General features: G+C 39.8%; 2 protein-coding genes across 3 annotated transcripts; both read right to left on the bottom strand.

Annotated features, from left to right (window-relative positions):
• Positions 1 to 660: 660 nt before the first annotated feature.
• On the bottom strand, positions 661 to 13,057 carry gpat4 (glycerol-3-phosphate acyltransferase 4). Its single transcript, XM_088412821.1, has 13 exons — positions 12,904 to 13,057; positions 11,774 to 12,310; positions 8,790 to 8,859; positions 8,403 to 8,703; positions 6,229 to 6,303; positions 5,966 to 6,055; positions 3,951 to 4,044; positions 3,717 to 3,832; positions 3,385 to 3,440; positions 3,209 to 3,294; positions 2,992 to 3,120; positions 2,824 to 2,903; positions 661 to 1,784 (listed from the first exon to the last, which is right to left on the bottom strand). The coding sequence occupies exons 2-13, from the start codon at positions 11,939 to 11,941 to the stop codon at positions 1,676 to 1,678; spliced, it is 1,374 nt and encodes a 457-aa protein (XP_088268947.1). The 5' UTR covers positions 11,942 to 12,310; positions 12,904 to 13,057; the 3' UTR covers positions 661 to 1,675.
• Positions 13,058 to 13,767: 710 nt separating this feature from the next.
• On the bottom strand, positions 13,768 to 17,356 carry polr3d (polymerase (RNA) III (DNA directed) polypeptide D). Of its 2 annotated transcripts, none has more exons than XM_088422525.1 (9): positions 17,223 to 17,356; positions 16,554 to 16,716; positions 16,434 to 16,477; positions 16,201 to 16,355; positions 15,967 to 16,088; positions 15,745 to 15,901; positions 14,469 to 14,716; positions 14,239 to 14,391; positions 13,768 to 14,105 (listed from the first exon to the last, which is right to left on the bottom strand). In XM_088422525.1, exons 2-9 carry the CDS (start codon positions 16,713 to 16,715, stop codon positions 13,992 to 13,994), a joined length of 1,155 nt encoding a protein of 384 aa, XP_088278651.1. In that variant the 5' UTR covers position 16,716; positions 17,223 to 17,356; the 3' UTR covers positions 13,768 to 13,991. The 2 variants fall into 2 exon arrangements, with proteins under 2 accessions (XP_088278651.1, XP_088278659.1); XM_088422533.1 differs by having other exon boundaries at positions 17,205 to 17,336.
• Between the last annotated feature and the right edge of the window lie 759 nt (positions 17,357 to 18,115).

Consider the following 18,115-nt stretch of genomic DNA (forward strand, 5'->3'; position numbering starts at 1 on the left):
TAACCGAAGATTTTGAACGCACCACCACGCTACCGCAAACACACCGCTGATGTGGAAAAAAAACAGGAAGTAGTAATTTTCTTTTACGAAAAACATTTGAATGGAGCCTTCTTCACAACTATTTTGGCTCTCAATTGAACTTTTAACTAATACTCTAAATTCCTTATAATTCTTGGCGAGTTTCCTACATTGCAGCTCCCTGAGCCAACATGAAGAATTCAACATGCATTTCAGTGACTGTTTTGATGAATTTCCAGAGTTAAAAGATTTCCTGCTGAGAACAGATGCCAGTAAAGTCAGCACAACAGTAAACGCTTTAGTATTCCGACCAAGTGGTAGTGACTTTATTAGCTGTGAAAGCCGAGGCTTAAACGGGTTTGTACCGTTCCAAGACTCAACGAGCACGTCGCGGTTTCCATAGTGCTGTTGGACAACATTTCAAACACGAGCATCCCCATTACCATTTTACCCATGTGCAAGCAGAGTGAACTTTATTTTCTACAAGTGGGAACAATTGAATCAAGTCACGTTCTCGGGAGAGCCAGTAAACAGTGCGTTAACAAATGTCTCAAGTTTTTGGGGGAGAATTCTGCAAAACCGCGCGATAATCAAAATGTCTTATTTGAGTTGTGCGTTTCAAGTAAATACAGAATCCACAAATTGTGACAATCTTGGTTTATTTTGATAAACATGTTTGGTGCAATCAAAATGCAGAGTTCATGTTGGTTGACGACATCCTGAAGCAGGCCAAACTAAAGCTACACTTCATCTTTAAGTCTGCCAAATAGGACAAAGATCACCAAAGCAAGGGAAATTAGGACAATAGCCATTGGGAATTCAGTTACAATAAATTAAACAAACGTGTTGCTGCTGCACAACAAATCGGTGGCTGAAGTAGTCTGTTATGGGGTGTAAATATTACTGGATCTGCTTCCCTTTACAAAGGTATTGTTTAGAGACCCACTGGTTTAAACCTGCGCGATTACCCATTCACCATGGGCATAAACTGGGTTGTGGGCAACACAAGTGAGTTCTTTCACTTGATATATGCTGACCTTAGATTGAACAGGTGCAATATTTCCACTTCACAATGTGAGAATTTACACATTCCATGGAAAAACAGCAACGAGGGTTCAGTAACACAAGTTACTGCTGTTGAAGGTTTATACAACCCTTCCTGTAAAACACAAAGCTTAGAATATGAGACTCTGTCCCTTGGGAAAATAAAAAGTTCATAAAAATAGTTTTAAATGTAACAGTCCGGCATCATGTCAGACACAAGCCAGTCATGCAGTAATCTCAAAACACTTGCTTTTTTTTTTTTCTCTTTTGAAACCATCTATAACTCTGTTATACAGCCATGGGAGGCCCGGGGCCCTGAAATACAAACATGGTAAAAGAAACTTATAAAACAGAAAGTTAATGACAGACGAATTACAAGATTTTCCTCAACCACAAGGAAGACATGGTTCCATCTTAGAGCACTTCTACTTTTCCATTCTAATGCAAGCGTGGCTTGTTTAATGTAACCAACGGACCTGAAACAACGCTCCAAACGTCTGAGGCAGAGAAAAGTCGAGGAACGCCCCAACTAAAGAGGGTGCACAGCTGACTTCATTTGCAGTCAGCGCTTCCCTGTGAGCCTTTTGAGCTGAACCACTCTCTCACAAGTCTTTCAGGAGCGACTGCGATCCTCTTGGGTACCCACAAGCATTTTACTGTAGAGCTTCTGCTGCTCTTCCTTAAAGGTATCTTTTACCTTTGCTCTCTTCAGCCCACCGTCCCTGCACAGAAAAATGTAGTCATCAGTCATTTTTTTTTCCCAGGTGGAACATTCTTCCACTGAATAAACAGTGGTTGGAAAAGTGGAAATGTGAGCTTGATAAATAACAAAAGGTAGCAGTGAATAGCAAATTTGAGTATATTTGAATTCTAACCAGGTAGCATTGCTATCAACAAGAGCTGACATATTGAGTGAGTACTGCTATTATCAGTTGACAATCAGAAGCCTGCGAGCTTAATGCTGACAACCAACAGGAAATGCAATGCAATTAGTCATTTTAAACCACCAAAAAACTGTTACTTGAGCAGACACTGCTCTCACACATACTAATAGAAGATCCAACAATCCTCACAGGCAATATGTTCTGTCAACTTGGCGGAAAACAATTAGAATTGCTAAAATTTATCTTTGGTTTGATGATTGTCGATTTCTGTACATCATCTAAAAAAAAATCTACCTTGATATGTGATAGCATGTCAGGAGGCACATGAGATTTTAACAGGATCTTTGCTGGGTTCAGCAAAACTAAGTTCGTCTTTTCTTTATATATTGAGTGCTGCTTATACAAATATAAATATACATATATGCTTCTTAAAGTTAAAGATCACTTGCTGGTTCACGGGCTGGTGGTCAGCAGGTTAGAGAACCTTGATGACTGAAAACCGTTCGAGGAAATCATCTTTGGAAGCCAGGAGGGTGGTGGTCGGGGCATTATCCAGCACCAGCAGACATTTCAGAGGGAATAGCTTCTCTAGCAGATATTTCCCAACCAGACCGAAACACATATTGAACCACTCCGAAAAACAATCAGGGCAGGAAGTAAGTATTACGGGTCAAAAAAATCTTCGGATCTCCGTATGCAGATTGAGTTTTTCGTACACTGAGACTTTTGTATCTCGGGGTAGCTCTGTATATGGTTGCGTGCTGTTGACTGAATTATACAGTACAGACTTTATCCCAAAGTCATATCGGCGTACACTTTCAACAGTACACTTTATATGTGACCGTGATGAGAAAAATGGATGTTGAGATGGTCTTACCACAAAAGGTCCACTAATCCTCCTTGTCTGGCAATGGCCGCTTTTACCCGATTGGCAAACTGTACAGCATCTTCCCCTTCCTGTGGAAAATATTGATACATGTGAATGTGGAAAGAGAAATAACCGTATTTGATTGCCTTATAGTACAGTTGAAGTCAAGAGTCATACATTTCTGGACATAGGAGGAAGGTACCACACGCTGCAGACGATGGCCCAGCTGCTCATCATACGTAACAGATAGTTGACCATTCCGAACTTGCTGCTATTCCAGAAGGCGTCTCCGAATCTGGGATCATACTGCACAGAATATAAACAATCAAATGTCATTGTCAAACCTTGCTTGAAGTCTTAATAAGTACAATAAGAATATTTGACATTCTCCTACCTTAATAGCGACAGGGTATACTGTGCCTCCAATTTCAAAACTGCCTTTTTTAAACATCATAACTGATGTGTTGTTAATGCATGTACCTGGGGGTGGGGACGGGGGGTGTCAAAACCACGAAACGCTTGTGCTAAGAAAAAAAACAAAACTCAAACCAATAATATATTTAAACCCACCTTCTGGGAATATGAGAATGGGAAGTTTAGATTTATCCTGTGCGTGGTCACTCAGCCTGTATTGAACAGAGAAGAACATATCTCACTCTTCAAATTTGTCTTGAATATCAAACGCTGTTTTTGCAAGTCAGATGTCTGACTAACTTTTCGTATTGCTTTTTGTGTGCAGCTCAAATTCCATTAAATTAAACTCAATTGTACTTTATTAATCCCTTCGGAGGGTTCCTTCGGGAAAATTGGATCGCTGTGGTCGTTTTTAAAATGAACTACAGTTCAAATTGAATTGAGATAAATCTTAATAGAGATTATAAAGTGAAAAAAAACAGTTCTACCTGTTGGCCACTAGATGTCTGTCTTTGACCTCTGAGCGTTCAAACCAAATGTGTGGGCAGGCCTTCACCATGGATCTCTGAATGACTCCCATCAATCCTCCATGAATTTGGCCCACCTGACACACACGTGCACAACTTTAGACATACACAGGGCACCAAGTATAATCCTTTGAGAGATTCAAAAATGTAAAAAAAAAAAAAAAAACAGATGACAAAAGAAAAGTCAACACTTACCATTGCATAGCAGCCATCGCTGGCTAGAATGATGACATCAATGGGTGAGGTGTGGTTGGCCACGCATATTCCTCCGTTTTTGGGTTTATTCTCACTATAAGTAGAAAAATAGACAAGGTGAGGACTCCTTCCAGGAAACATTATCTACTGAAATCACATGTACACAGTACATTTGAAACAGCAACAAAGTAATTTATGTTGAGGCTGTAATTCATTTGGCATGCAGGACTTGCACATACCAAGTCTTCATTCCACAGATTGAGTTACAAAAGACCATCACTGGTTGGCGTATTTTTAATCACTATGCAACATGCAACAAAAGTAGGTAGTGTCAAAGCTTAATCTGTTTTTTTTTTCCCAATGCTACCAATGCATTGAACACAAGCAAATTAAACAACTAATCTGATCTGAATTTCAGATTTCTGTTTTCTCTTTCCCACATCTTCATAAAGGGCAGGCTTAAAATGAAAAAAACAAACAAACAAACAACAACTTTAAAACGATTTCCAATCACTGTTGTGACAAATCAACTGGTGTGCTAAGAGACATTCTAACACTACTTAAATGAATGGTCGGTTGTCTATTTGTGCCATGTGATTGCACAGTGACCATATCTATTGAATACTGTGACATTTTTCTAATGTAAAATATGTATGTGCTTTGGCATGATAATGAGTTTACAAAACCCTCCAGTTAAGGTTGGACAGTTTGCAATCCCTCCTGAAAAACCAGTGACATTTGCTGAAGTCACCAAATCACCATCTTGCTACATGGCTCAAATTTGATTTGAAGCGCTCTTTTAAGTTAATAGAAGAGACATTCCTATTGAGGGCTGTGCGTTGTCTAAACCTATAACATCTCAATTTTAAAAAAATGCAAAGTTTGAGCCTTTGGCTACTGCCCTTTCACAACCACTTATTTTTTGACTGAGCGCTAACCCACCCTCGCATCCTCACTCCAGAGGAAAATCATCTGGCATTTTGTAACCTCATCGAGACCTTAATGGTTTCGGTATGAGGAGGAATTGTCCATGCAAAGGGAATGTGACATTTTCTTCCTTCCTAATAGCCCCTTTAGATTTCAAGTTCCTTTCTCCCAACACTGCAATAACATATCATCTACTTACATACAAAATAAATCATCATTATTCGTTTCAAAGTACATTTGCAGAAACAATTTAAGATGAACAGTGAACTGTCTTTGTGTGTATGGGTTTGGCTTTCATCTTGTAGTTCACTCCCTTGAGTGAATGAAAATCTTCTCCCTAATTTGTCCCTTCACACTCTTACAGACCAAGAGACGCTCTGTTTAGACTTGTGTCTTTCAATCGTCAAATGAAAGAAACCGAAATGAAGTCGAGTCACCCCCCCCCCCCCCCCACACACACACACACACACACACACACACACACACACACATTTTCAAGGGGGGTTGACCTACAACTGGAAAAACTCAAAACGGACCATTTTTTTCATTTGAACAACTAATTCGAATGCAATATATGTCATTTACGAGGCTTAAATTATATATTCCTATAATTTGATATGGTATGCATTTGTTTTAGATCGTTTGCACAGAAACGCACATTCGGCAAGCATTGCTAAATTTGCCTCTTGCTGTCAACAACAAGGCTGCATGAATAATTTTCCCGACATACTTTTACGCATTATGAGAAGGAAAAGACAGCTTGACTTGTCTTCTTTAGCCCTAACGCTTAGATGTGTGCTTGAACAAGCCGGATGGATGTCGGCAGTTGAGGGAGGAACGGCAAAGGGCAACCTTTCACGCTTTGATCTCACAACAGTCGTCACTTGGGTAAAGCCCACGCTCACTGTTAATAACTCTTTCTGCATTGAACATTCTCGTGTGTCTGGTTGGGGTCCTTAACCCACTCGTGTCCCGGGATTATTTGCAACAATTTCAAACCGAATTGATTCCAATTTTCTGCCAATCGGATTTTTCAAAATGGGTCTCATTTGACAGCAATTATTTGACAAACAACATTTCTAACTTACCGATCATGGTATGTTATGATAGCAGTCAGAGCTCTGACACATATTCTGTTGCACATAAGATGGGCTTTTTCACTCAGGATGCTTTTCATCCTGCAAGAGGGAACACAAACGTAAATGTGACTTTTCCACAAAGTTCCCAAGTACAGTTCAGTTTTTTAGCATGCTGTATGATCTGAAAAAATTACAAAAGTTTAAGCAGCTAGTAAGTTTAGCAAAAAGATAAAAAGATCAATTTGATTTTACAAAAACAGACACACACATACCTTCCATTGGGCAGTAAGCCGATAATGGATGTGAGGAACACCAGAAGGCCAACACCAGTAAAGGCAAGGGTTACCCTGAAAGAAATTGGACAATTGCATGTTAGCAACTGAAACAATTCTTTAAAAAGAAAGAAAGAAAAAAAGACCCTGAAAGAAAATGGACAATTGCATGTTAGCAACTGAAACAATTCTATAGAAAGAAAAAAGAAAGAAAGAAAGAAAGAAAGAAAGAAAGAAAGAAAGAAAGAAAGACCCTGAAAGAAAATGAACAATTGCATGTTAGCAACTGAAACAATTCTTTAGAAAGAAAGAATGTTAGCAACTGAAACAATTTTTAAAGAAAGAAAGAAAGAAAGAAAGAAAGAAAGAAAGAAAGAAAGAAAGAAAGAAAGAAAGAAAGAAAGAAAGAAAGAAAGAAAGAAAGAAAGAAAGAAAGAAAGAAAGAAAGAAAGAAAGAAAGAAAATCAGGACAGGTACATATATCAATGTAAAAGGCCACTTTTGCTCCATCAGACAAAAGTCTCTTACAGTCACTGACCATTAATAAGACTTTTAAAGTGGAAACACACACTGTGTTGTGATTGGGGTGGGTCTAACAGGCAAAATTAATCTTAAAGCGAATTCAAATTTCAAAGAGGGTGCTGATTACAATGGTGGAACTAATAGAATGATGTGTGTCTGTGTTGATGTGGTCTGTTTGCCTCCCCACTAGGCAACTAGATTTGTTCCAGCCAGGCTGAGTAGTGCGTCACTGTGCAGCGTGACACATTAAGTGTCTAGCACGGAAACCGAACGACAACATTTTATGTGCAATCATCAAGTGGTCACACGCTTCACAAGCTTTTAAGACAATTGTATGCTACTGCATTCTTTACTACTACAAGACAAAGATTAGTGCAAGTACACACATTCACTTAAATCTTGAATTATTAAAACTTATACAATGACAGTACGGTTATCCCTGCCAATACCGATCCTTTGGCTGTAGTCGAGGAACCTGCAGGGCCGCCTTGGCCCTCGGAGTAATGGCCCTTGGTGGAGCCCATAGCTAAGCTGAGTTTACACTCGAAATTCAATTTATAACAACACGCGTCTTTGTAACATTTTCTCAAAGTTCTCTTTTTTTTTTGGTTTAACCGTATTCCTCTTGTCACACGTTCTCACTTGTGTGAGGTCCACTCAGAGACTGCTGCTAAAGGTACAGTCAACAGCGTGGACAAGACTGGCAAGGCAATCAAGTCAACAGCTTGGACAAGACTGGCAAGGCAATCAAGTCTACAGCTTGGACAAGACTGGCAAGGCAATCAAGTCTTGGACAAGACTGGCAAGGCAATCAAGTCAAGGCAAGGCAATCAAGTCAACAGCTTAGACAAAGACTGGCAAGGCAATCAAGTCAACAGCTTGGACAAGACTGGCAAGGCAATCAGCTTACGGGCTGATTTATGAGTTATAACTCCTCTCCAGGAGTTATTATCCAATCCTGGCTCATTTGTCGATGTTGCATTGGAAACCAATCACATACAGTATCTTGTGGGAGTGTCTGCGGCATTTGCGTTTACAGTCAACTCGCCTGTTGGCATGCAGGATATGTTCACAGCACATCTTTCCGCGATATAGGTTTTTTGATTTTTAAGAAAGAAAAAATACTGAAAGCTGAAGCGCCAAGTGGCAAGAGAACACTGTTTGCAAAATATTTTAATGAAACAATAATTGTCTGCAACAAGCAGTGGCTGGCAAAACTGCTCAATTATTTCATACAACTTTCAAAGTTAGCGTTAAATAAATGTTTTGCTTTTATGCAAACATTATTTTGTTCCAATGCAGAGGGGCCAGTTGTTATTGTGCGATAGTTTTCCTATGCAATGTTTCCCGATGACGGATGCTTGAGCACATTGCAGGTAATATATCGAAACGCATTCAATCGCGCATGACTAATGAAAATAACATAGAACTACATACCATGGATCTGAATGGCGTTCTTTGTTCATTGTTCTGCAACCATTTAAAGGGGATTCATTTAAAAATGTTCCAGTTTTGTGTAGTAAATATGAAAGTGACAGTTTGTCAGTCATGAAAACTGGTCGCGCAACTCCGCGCATTGATCGACTGCTGACTTGTTTGCATGTTCAAAGTGTTTTGACCTAAAATTGAAGAAACATTTGTACAATGAATACCTGAGAGGCAAAAGGATGCCGTAACGGATCAGCAGGCCCAGTCCCCACAACACAGTCAGTCTCAAACTGATGTAGTGGAAGTTGTAGTTGCTACGTGTCAGAAGATTCCAAGACTCCAACTCCTCTGCTGAGAATCGCTTGGTCACCTCATCGTCCATGATGCTCTCCACTCCTCTTCGAGCAAAATAGAAAATATCGGACATCTCAAACTCGGGTGCAGAGTTGAGCTCTTTGTTGCTGCCACTGCGCCGAATCTCCTTAATCTCTTCTTCCAAGGAAGTGGGATGTTTTGCAATGATAGCTGGAGGCATCCACAGACAGATGATGTTATCAATACACACATACACCATAAAAGTGTAATGAAACCAAAAAAAGACTCTGTCTTACCATTTGAGTAGGGTTTATACAAAGGATGATTCTTTTCTTTGGCTCCTCTCTCCATCCTTAACGTAGCCCACTACAACAACGGCAGGGGACAATACAAAAGAGTTGAAATAATTATCCTACAATATACATTAGGTGGATTTTCCACATCTTACTCTGAATCAAAACCTGCTAAAAATTATACAAGTTGGAATAGGGCATGCATCGTTTGCAGCCTACCTAAAGTGCACCTCCGGAGCTCGGAAGGAAAAATCTATTTGGTTCATCAGGAAAAATGCCATCCAATTGTATTTTGGTTACATTGGCTTTAGTAGAGCAAGCTTGACTGCGGTGACTTTCCGTTACTTGCTCCTTTTTGGCTTCTGGGGGCCAAGCCGTGATGTAGAGTGGTGTATAGGCACGTCTGGGTGCTATTAGCTGTCCGGCTTGCACAGGATTCCATTCTATGAACGCTTTAAATGCGCAATTCAAAGCAAATAGGTGCCCCAATAATGATAGGAAAATTCAAGACAAACACAACCCTAGTGTACAGTACCTTAACATATTCATTCAGAATGTAAATTCATTACAGAAAGATGGCTGAAAATCTATTTAAGTAAAAACAGCCAAATGTTGTGAGGGCCAGTCAATGCTTAAATAAAAGAAACTATACTATGACAATTCATGTATGACATAAACCGCCTTGGTACGCTTTTATTTTGAAGGTTCTCAAAGAACCATGGCTAAGTCAATGGTCTACTTGATAATTCAGAGAGCAAGCCGACAAAAAACGACACTGTGTTTTGTTTTGATTTACATTATTTTTTTCCCCTATGTAGTGTGACGTCATACTGGTCAAATGCAATCAACACATTGACCCCCTGCTCTAAAGTCAGAACAAAAATAAGAGGTTAGGCATCACTGATTTGCAAGTCCGAATGTATATTATGGACCTAAAGAATTCATAGAGAATAGCTGAACTGAAAACGGGCAACAGAAGAGACATTGCTTGTTACGCTAAAATAACTTTGGTAGCGGCTCGGCCAATCGGTGGTTGATTTAACTCCTCACACAAGTCTGGCTGGAATAATGTTACAGCGGAGAATATCCCTCTTTGAATAACAAAATAGCAGGGCAGCGTCTGGATTACACTTCAACGAGAAACAAACTTGTCAAAAAAAAAAAAACGTTTTGATGGCTGATCACTAGGGTGATTTGGGGTGAATCTGTTATGGCAGATATAGGATGAGACAAAAAAATTGGAATACCAGATATATATCAAACTTTAGAATAGTGATTCCTTTAGCCACAACACCACAATTTGGGCTCTTCATAGGTACACTTCAAATGCAGTCCTTCTCAATCCCCTTGGGGGGCGCCATGGGATTTTAGATATAACATTTTGTATAGATAATTATTTAAGTCAAAGTCACCACTGGCATGTGGTTTGTTTTTCTTAGGGCGGGGCCTTGCAAAAATTAATTGAGATGCACTGCTCTATAGAAACAAAAGCACTTTGATGTACTTAATCAAAGACGGGTCGTAACCTCCGGCCCCGGAGTCGCATGCGACTCTTTAGCGCCGCCCACCAGCGTTTCTCCAACAGTAGGGCACAAGGTGATGCCAGTGGGGGGAGACTGACCCCAGGGATAAGGATTTGGTTTTGCTATGTGAAGTGAGATTTTGATAAAGTAAGATTTGGCCTCTCTTTTTTCAGGCAATTTGATGCATTTGGGTTTTTATCTGCTCAGACAAACCTTTAACCTGTATAAATGCTGTTAAAAAAGTAGTCAAAATTTATTGAAAGTTTTTTTTTTTTTTTTAATATATTGCTTTTTCTTTGTGTCAATGTTAAAAAGGTTAAAATGTTGCCGTCCCCTGAACTAGGAGTGGAAATGAACAAACATAAATACATGCATGAGCCCAAAAAAAGTTCATGAAAGAATTTGACTAGGGGGCATGTCAGCAGTTCACACAATTACATGTGATAGCACAATATAACAAGGCATGATTCATTTACCTCCAAATACCACTAAAACATTTTTGACATTACTTGGGTATGATGCATTTGAAAGCTTGCCATGGAAAAGGATTTTCATTACGTAAAATGTCACTGGGCAATTATTTTCAATCATATAAATAAAGTGACAAATTTTAGCTGGCTTATAAGAGAAATTGAAAGTTATATTTAACATACATGCGACCAAGATAAATGGTTCAGCCTCGTACAGTTTGTACTATTCTGACACTTTCCACATTCCTCATGATCGCTACAGGCATTATGAGGTCAGGAATTCAGTTTCCACAGGTTCACGTTTTTTTTTCCGGCATAAGATCAGTTCCAAGTTTTGGCAGTTCTTCTCAAGAATCTCGGCACCGTAATTGCAATAATAAACAAAATGTAAGCATACAGTATTAATCTCATTATGGAGAAAGGCAACACTTTGATGTATTTCAAGCAGCTGGAGCTTTGACAAACTATACTGCAGTTAGAGACAAGCTACATCCTCCCCAGTCCCAGGTTACATAACAGCAGGCCGCAATGTTAATCCATATCCACTAATGAAAGCAATGAACCTCATGAAGCTCCAGTCAAACGCCCTTCCTCAGACAAGTTTTATTTCCAGAAAAGAAAAAGCCTCAAAAAGGACTTGGGTGTTCAAACCCCTGCCAAAAAAAAAAAAACCTCATGAGATTAACTTAGTTTTACCTCCACCGGTGTATTTTCTTTGCTGTTTAGTGTGATGCCACTAACATAGGGATCCAATCATGGTAATATAACTACTAGTCGATTAAAACATACAAAATACCAAAGTTGATTGTGTCCCTCTAGAACCACATTCATGCTTTCCCTGCATTATGTCTGTCAGGCATCTTCAAATGGAAAAAGTAGTTTACTTTAATCTTGCCTCTATTTTACGTTGTACGGCAGTTCGTAATGTTAAATTGTTACTTAAAACATGGTCCTTTGACTTTGGTTAAACATTCAAAAATGTAACAGCGCTTACCTCAAAGACCTTCAACAAAGATTTCATGTAGAGGCGCCTGATGCCAAAGGACACACCAAAGATGGCGGGCACGATGATGAAGACGAGCAGCAGTGTGAACCACACTGTGAAGGAGATACCCAGGAGGATACACACCAAGCTGTCAAAGGGATTAAAGAACAGCTCCATTTTGAAGATGGCTGAGCAGCGAGCTCTTCTGGATCGTCCCAATTCAAATGGGTAGAGTAGAAGTCTTGAGCTCTACGCTCTTATCTGGTGTCAACACAAGGTCTTCATAAAGACAAATATTGGATGGCGCTCCCTTTTACTGCATAGAGAATTGAGGATCATCTTAACGTTGACATTATGGGCAATGTTAACGAACAAACCGGTCCATCAGTCTTGTTAAACTGTCCGTAATATCCAGATGTCCTTGTGATTATGGAAAGTGCCCCATTGGGAGGATGTTAAAAAAGAGAAGGGGAAAAAAAACAGCTGGCTTCAGCAGGTCGCTCGCCTGTGGTGAGGTTCCGCTCTGATCCTCAGTGGGAAGTTGGCCTGGAAAGAAAAAAAAGTTGATCAACACATTGTCATCAGAAAGATCCTTACACTTAGCATCGTCAACGTGTTCATGCTTATCAGTCGATGTTAGCGGAGCTGTGTACTTCAGGTTGAGTCATCACGCCATTGGGTGTTTTTTAAAAAGCCTTCGTTCATTAGACTTGTTGAGCTTTGGGGAGTAAATATCTTGTCGGACCCCCCCTCCTACTCTACTGATGATTCAGCGGGACGGCTAACGACCAGCTCAAACCACAGCTAGCTTCTTCACTCTCTCAAGCTATTGCATCACCATTTCTAGCACCTATCAACGTGCATTAATGTTCCTGAACGCTAGTGTGTGTTGCGCGAGAGCCTTAGTTGGTCAACTGATCATCGCCACCGTGAGTTTAAACGAGCCGTAAGCTAGAGTGGGTTTGATTCCAGGACAGGCAAGCACCAGCTATTCGGGTTAGCTTTTGCTATCGGCCGCGGGTGAGCATGAAGTAATGAGCCAAGCTTTTGTTGTCAGCGTGGATTGTGTCAATATGTCAATAGAGGGCTAGCCCCAGGTCTGTCAGAACGCACATAAATAAGAGAAATAATAGACCCACCATCAGAAGCGACACCGGTCCATGCCTTGTCTTTGACCGGAAGACAGAACCCAAAATCCACCCGGTGGACAGCGTGAACACACCACGGGCCACTAGTAGGAGCGGAGCTAAAACGCAGTTGAGTGTTGTTACAACGCGTCCAATCCATGGCTAACTCGACAGCGACACTATCTGCTTAAAAGCGGCTACTACATTACATTACGCTACACTACATTACATAAACAACGTTCCGGAAGCGTGGGGCTGCCAACTTTTGAGTAAAAGTTTTGTTGACTGACAAACCCGTTTTTACGTATTTGGAAGCACATTCATAGTTCATGGTTTTATCATGTCCATTCAACACATGACTAAATCAATACTGCGTGAAATTATGAGGACAAAAAATAAATAAATACTGGTTCTCTTTTCATGTTAAACCTACAAGAAGCGATGAGAAATAAACCCATGAATCCCTCATATTTTTCAGCTTTCTTCTTTCAATGCTTTACCTTTGATGTGATATGCCTTTGATGTAAAGACAAGGGTTAAAAGATGCAGCGAACAATCAGTTCGTAATGATTAGTTATGATTGAACATTGTTGTGGTGTACTCTCTGCTCAAGACCTTCGGAATCAGTGTAGAACGGACTAATCCAACTCGTACAGGAACATTGTACTAGAAAAACAAAATACATATAGATGCCCACAATTTATTTCTTAATCAGCATCTCTAGCGAGTATAAACTACAGTATTTCATCAATTTGTTTTGTGTTTCAACATTGTCACTTTTCATTGTGTGCCAATGCCATGTTCTTATTATTTAAGAGCCACTTCTAATAATACCACGTGAAACATTTCTGTCATTTGCGTTAGAAAAAAAACATATTTGATAAAGAACAATTTTATTCCAACATTTACATCCATGTACAGTCAAAATATTTTAGATATAGAATAGATTAATGTAATTGAAACATGTCAAAAAATGAAATAAAGCATCTTCAAGCAACAGCAAACCTTTGGTTTTGTTTCAAGTTTTATAGTTTAGTGTGTGGAACTGTTTCGTATGGCACAGCAGCGCAAATCACAACCATGAGTGGCATCAATGATCATCACCTGTTTCCCAGCAGAGATTCAAAGTCTGGTGAACAAACCATTTTATGTTTAACATTGCCTAACACAGTCAAGTCACCTGTTCGTCCCTCAGGGTCAACAGAAACCAGTTCCTGAAAGAAATGGAAAAAGATACATACATGGGGCGGACATGGAGCTGAACAGTTCTGTAAATAAACGATGGAATGCAACAGGTGATAATTTGACAGAAAGGGAACAACCTAAATTATTTATCTACTATCATACCTGAAGGAAAGAGCATGACGCTCCAAGGGACACATCCAGTGTGATCTGACCCATTATCAACTGCACCCGACCTGATTTTCGCACTAGCATCTTTCCAATGAGACCCTCTTGCAGATCCTTCAAATTACAATTGGTGTCTTCATTTTGCTCCTCCTGTGAACATTTCGAAGAGAATTGACACATACTGTAACGTAATAATTGTACATTATGCAGGAGTGACATTTAACTACCTGAGACTCTGTTTTCAGGAGGACAGATTGGCCGTCCTCAGACTTCACCTCTGTTTTTATCGGCTTGTATTCCTTGGTAGGCGGCTGGCCAGGCAGCGTGTCGGGCAGCTGCATGAAGAACAGCTCCTCACCTTTGCTCAGACTCCACTCGTGAAGAAGCTCTGGCAGAACATCTGGCTCGGGGAGAGGTGGTGGCTTGAAAGCAGCCTCGGTCTTCTTTATTACTATCTCCTTGTGCTCCTCCTTGACTGAAAATAAGATTTGGTTTGTTAGTCATACAAAACTTTACAGAGGAATGAGTACTTCAAAAAAAAACAAAAAACCTAGGACTTTGGCAATATTTAACTTTCTGTTGTGCAGGTGGCAAAGCACAATGGCGATAAAACAATGACGCCCCTAGCCACTTATGAGTTTCGAAAATGAACACACTATGATTTATATATCCATTGGCTCCAATGTCATATTTAAAATAGCTATGTACATGTTTTGTTTTTTTAAATGACATCTTGCTCTTCTGAAGAGTAAATGTCCCCACCCTCCACCAACAAGTGACAGTTTCTGTTATGTGCAAAACGTGTGGTGCACAGAGTGGCAAATATCCCCCAAATTGCTTGTATGAAATGTTTTTCTTTTGGTGTCATGGCATGAAAAGCATTTTATGGGGAATTTGCACTCCCTTGTGGTGACATTGAGTCCAAGGATTTTGCTAATAAAACTGAGTGAGAATTCCCAAGGAATTAAGCCATCTTCTTGTTGTTTGAAGTGCCTGAGTCTGTACTGTAAACCCAGTTTAGATGGTTCGAATTGGGGGAGTGCAAATTTGCATCAGATAATATCTTCAAAGCAGAATAATTATTAATCCAGGTTAAAATACAGTATTTTTGGCATCTTTTACATACATTGTATGTTCCTCTAGTAATTTCACTAAGATTTCTTTTTTTAATTTATTTAAATGGCTTTTCATTTGTCTTTGCAAATCGTCGGCAATCATTGCCTCTACCTATTACAATGTTTTAGTTTTTATTTTATTTTTTTTACTGCATCTCAATATTTGTATGGGAACTTTTCCCTTTTAAAGCGTTTTCAATCATCAAAACTGCCTTGCCTTTTCAATGCTCACTACTTTTTTCGTAATGAATTAAGAATAAGTTAGCCTCAGAAAAATGACAGTGGTTGTGTGTAAATTTACCAAAAGGGCATTGAAACACTGCACTTGTCACTGTTAATCTATAAGCTCTATAATAACAGAATGTGTATTGCAAAAGCACGCACGTACTTTCCAATGTAGGTTCCATTGGCTCATCCTCATCCATCTTCTCAATTTTAATAAGAGGAGCACTGAATTCCTCCTTGAAACCCCATCCTGACACAGCAAGAGGAAGTTGAACCGGGCAGCTCCTCTGTTCACCCCTCAGAAAAGGGTCTTCTATACACTGAAAATCACGAAGAGAAAATGGAAGAATCAAACAGTAAAAGTAGCGCGTATGAGTATACTCACCCCTTCTCGCTCAAGCTTGCGCAGGATTTCCTTGGTTTCTTCCTCAGTTTCTCGTTTTTCTTTTTTAATATTGATGATGGGGGATGGTCCTACGCTCGGGGCATCTCGATCATTGTCATAAGCTAGTGTATTTTTAAGTTAGACAAAAAAAGACAGGTTAATACATGAAAGTTAGCTAATCATGTAATGTGATTTAGACCAACAACATAGTAGATGAATAAGATATAGGCCTACCTTTTTTCCTGATTGCTATTTCTCCTGGACCCTGCTCAAAAATAGAGTGGGACTGGATAATCTCTGGGCGACCCCTGCCCCTGCCTCTCTCTCTTGGACCTCTACCTCGGGTTGAATCCATGCGCTCTCTTTTTGGCCTGCCTTCATCCTTGACCCTTTTATGCATAGTTCACAGTCAAGATTCATCAGACGCTTTTACAATTTATCCTTTTTTGATCCCATTGTAAACTTACTCTTCTTTGACTTTGCGGCCAATAATATTGGGAGTAAATGTTTTCTAGAGGGAAAGAAAAAAAAATTGGATAAATGGAGGAAAAGAAAACCTTCTTTCACAATTTGTTGGGGACACAGACCTTTTTCACTCCCCCCAGGGTGAGATCTCTCGAACGGATTGCAGGAAGGCGACCTGCAGTGATGGCAGCAGGTAGTCTGCGACCCATCAGCTGGCTCCTCCCGACCCCTCCAGGTGGTGGCATACGATGACCACTGGCATCACCTGCGCCTGAATCGGCCATCCTTTACACACACAAGCACACACACACACAGATAAATAGAGGAAATATAATGTTCTTACAGTTGGCCTAAGCAGAACTGTATTTGAGTACCAGCCACACCATTTGCACACCAACACCGTAATGTGATGTTTGTATGTTTAATGTAATGTTTGCTTTCACAAACATAATAAGGCTCAAATTCCAATAATAAGCAATCACTTCGACCAAAGGTTTAGCTTGTGAGCAACATATGTGAGGAATTTGTATCCGTGACCAAATGTTATCTTCAAGGTAAAGTAATATCTTTCTATTTTGTGTTTCAAACCGATAAAGCAAATCTGAAAAATAGGTTAACTCAAACGACCCAGATCTCAGTGACAAGCTGTGGTCAAATGAACCCATTTGGGTTCAACAACACAGCAGAAATGTTATCCACACACGTGGCCGATGTATCAGCGGCATGCAACGTCGACATAAAATTCTTATTGTTTAGTTTGTCTTTTGACTCACACACGGGCAGTCGCTTACGTCAATGGAGCGTGTATATCCCGAGAAGAGAACGACCGCTCATTTGTGAACAGAGTCGGGACAAAAAGTCCAATTCCAATGTTGCTGCTTACTCACACACCGCCAATATGTCACTTCCGGGTGTCATCAGCCGAAGTTTGAGGCGGATCATATTTGCGCAGAGCCACGCATGTACGCAAGTTTAATTACTGTATTCAACGTCATCCTTTTTTGTTATTTGTTTTCTAAACAGCGTTTATTTCCAAAGGAAACACATTAACGTATTACATTTTAAAAGACCCACATCATTACTAAAATAATGATAATATTGCTTCAGTTTACTCACATTTTTATTCTGCTTGAAATAAACTTTAACTCTTGATTCCTTTCCGGTCGAAAAGCATCACCGACACCAATCAAATTGATTGAGAAAATACGATGTACTAAGCCGTAATTTTGGCAAAAAGTGTATACTTCGAAGGATCTCAATTCTAAAATATAATCTCTGTGTTGTTTATGTTGGCGTTTTCTTGTTGTTGTTTTATGTGTTACCATTGGATATTTTGTTCATTTCTGTTTTGGGTTTTTGTTCTATGTTTCTGTTTTGTTCCCGCGTGTCTGCCCCTGTGAGTGTGATTTGTATCCACTTGTCCGTGTGAACCTGCACTCTGTGTTGTCCAATCAGCTTCCCTTACCTTTTGTTCCTGTCCAGCTGTTTCGTGTGTCCCAGTTAGTGTGAAATGTGTTTGATTGTCAGTTTGCTTTCAGTGAGTTTACGGGTCATTGTTTTACGGTTGTTTTCCGAGTGTTGCTTTTACTAGTTCCTCGTTGTCTTTATATTCCTTTGCTTTCCTGGGCCGTTAGTTCCAACTTTTGTAGTAAGTTTGTTTCCGAGCTTGTTGGTTGTACTGTAC

Source organism: Hippichthys cyanospilos, chromosome 1, assembly GCF_059441005.1.
Source record: "Hippichthys cyanospilos isolate Australia breed blue-spotted pipefish chromosome 1, RoL_Hcya_1.0, whole genome shotgun sequence".
In the NCBI taxonomy this organism is placed as follows: Eukaryota; Metazoa; Chordata; class Actinopteri; order Syngnathiformes; family Syngnathidae; genus Hippichthys; species Hippichthys cyanospilos.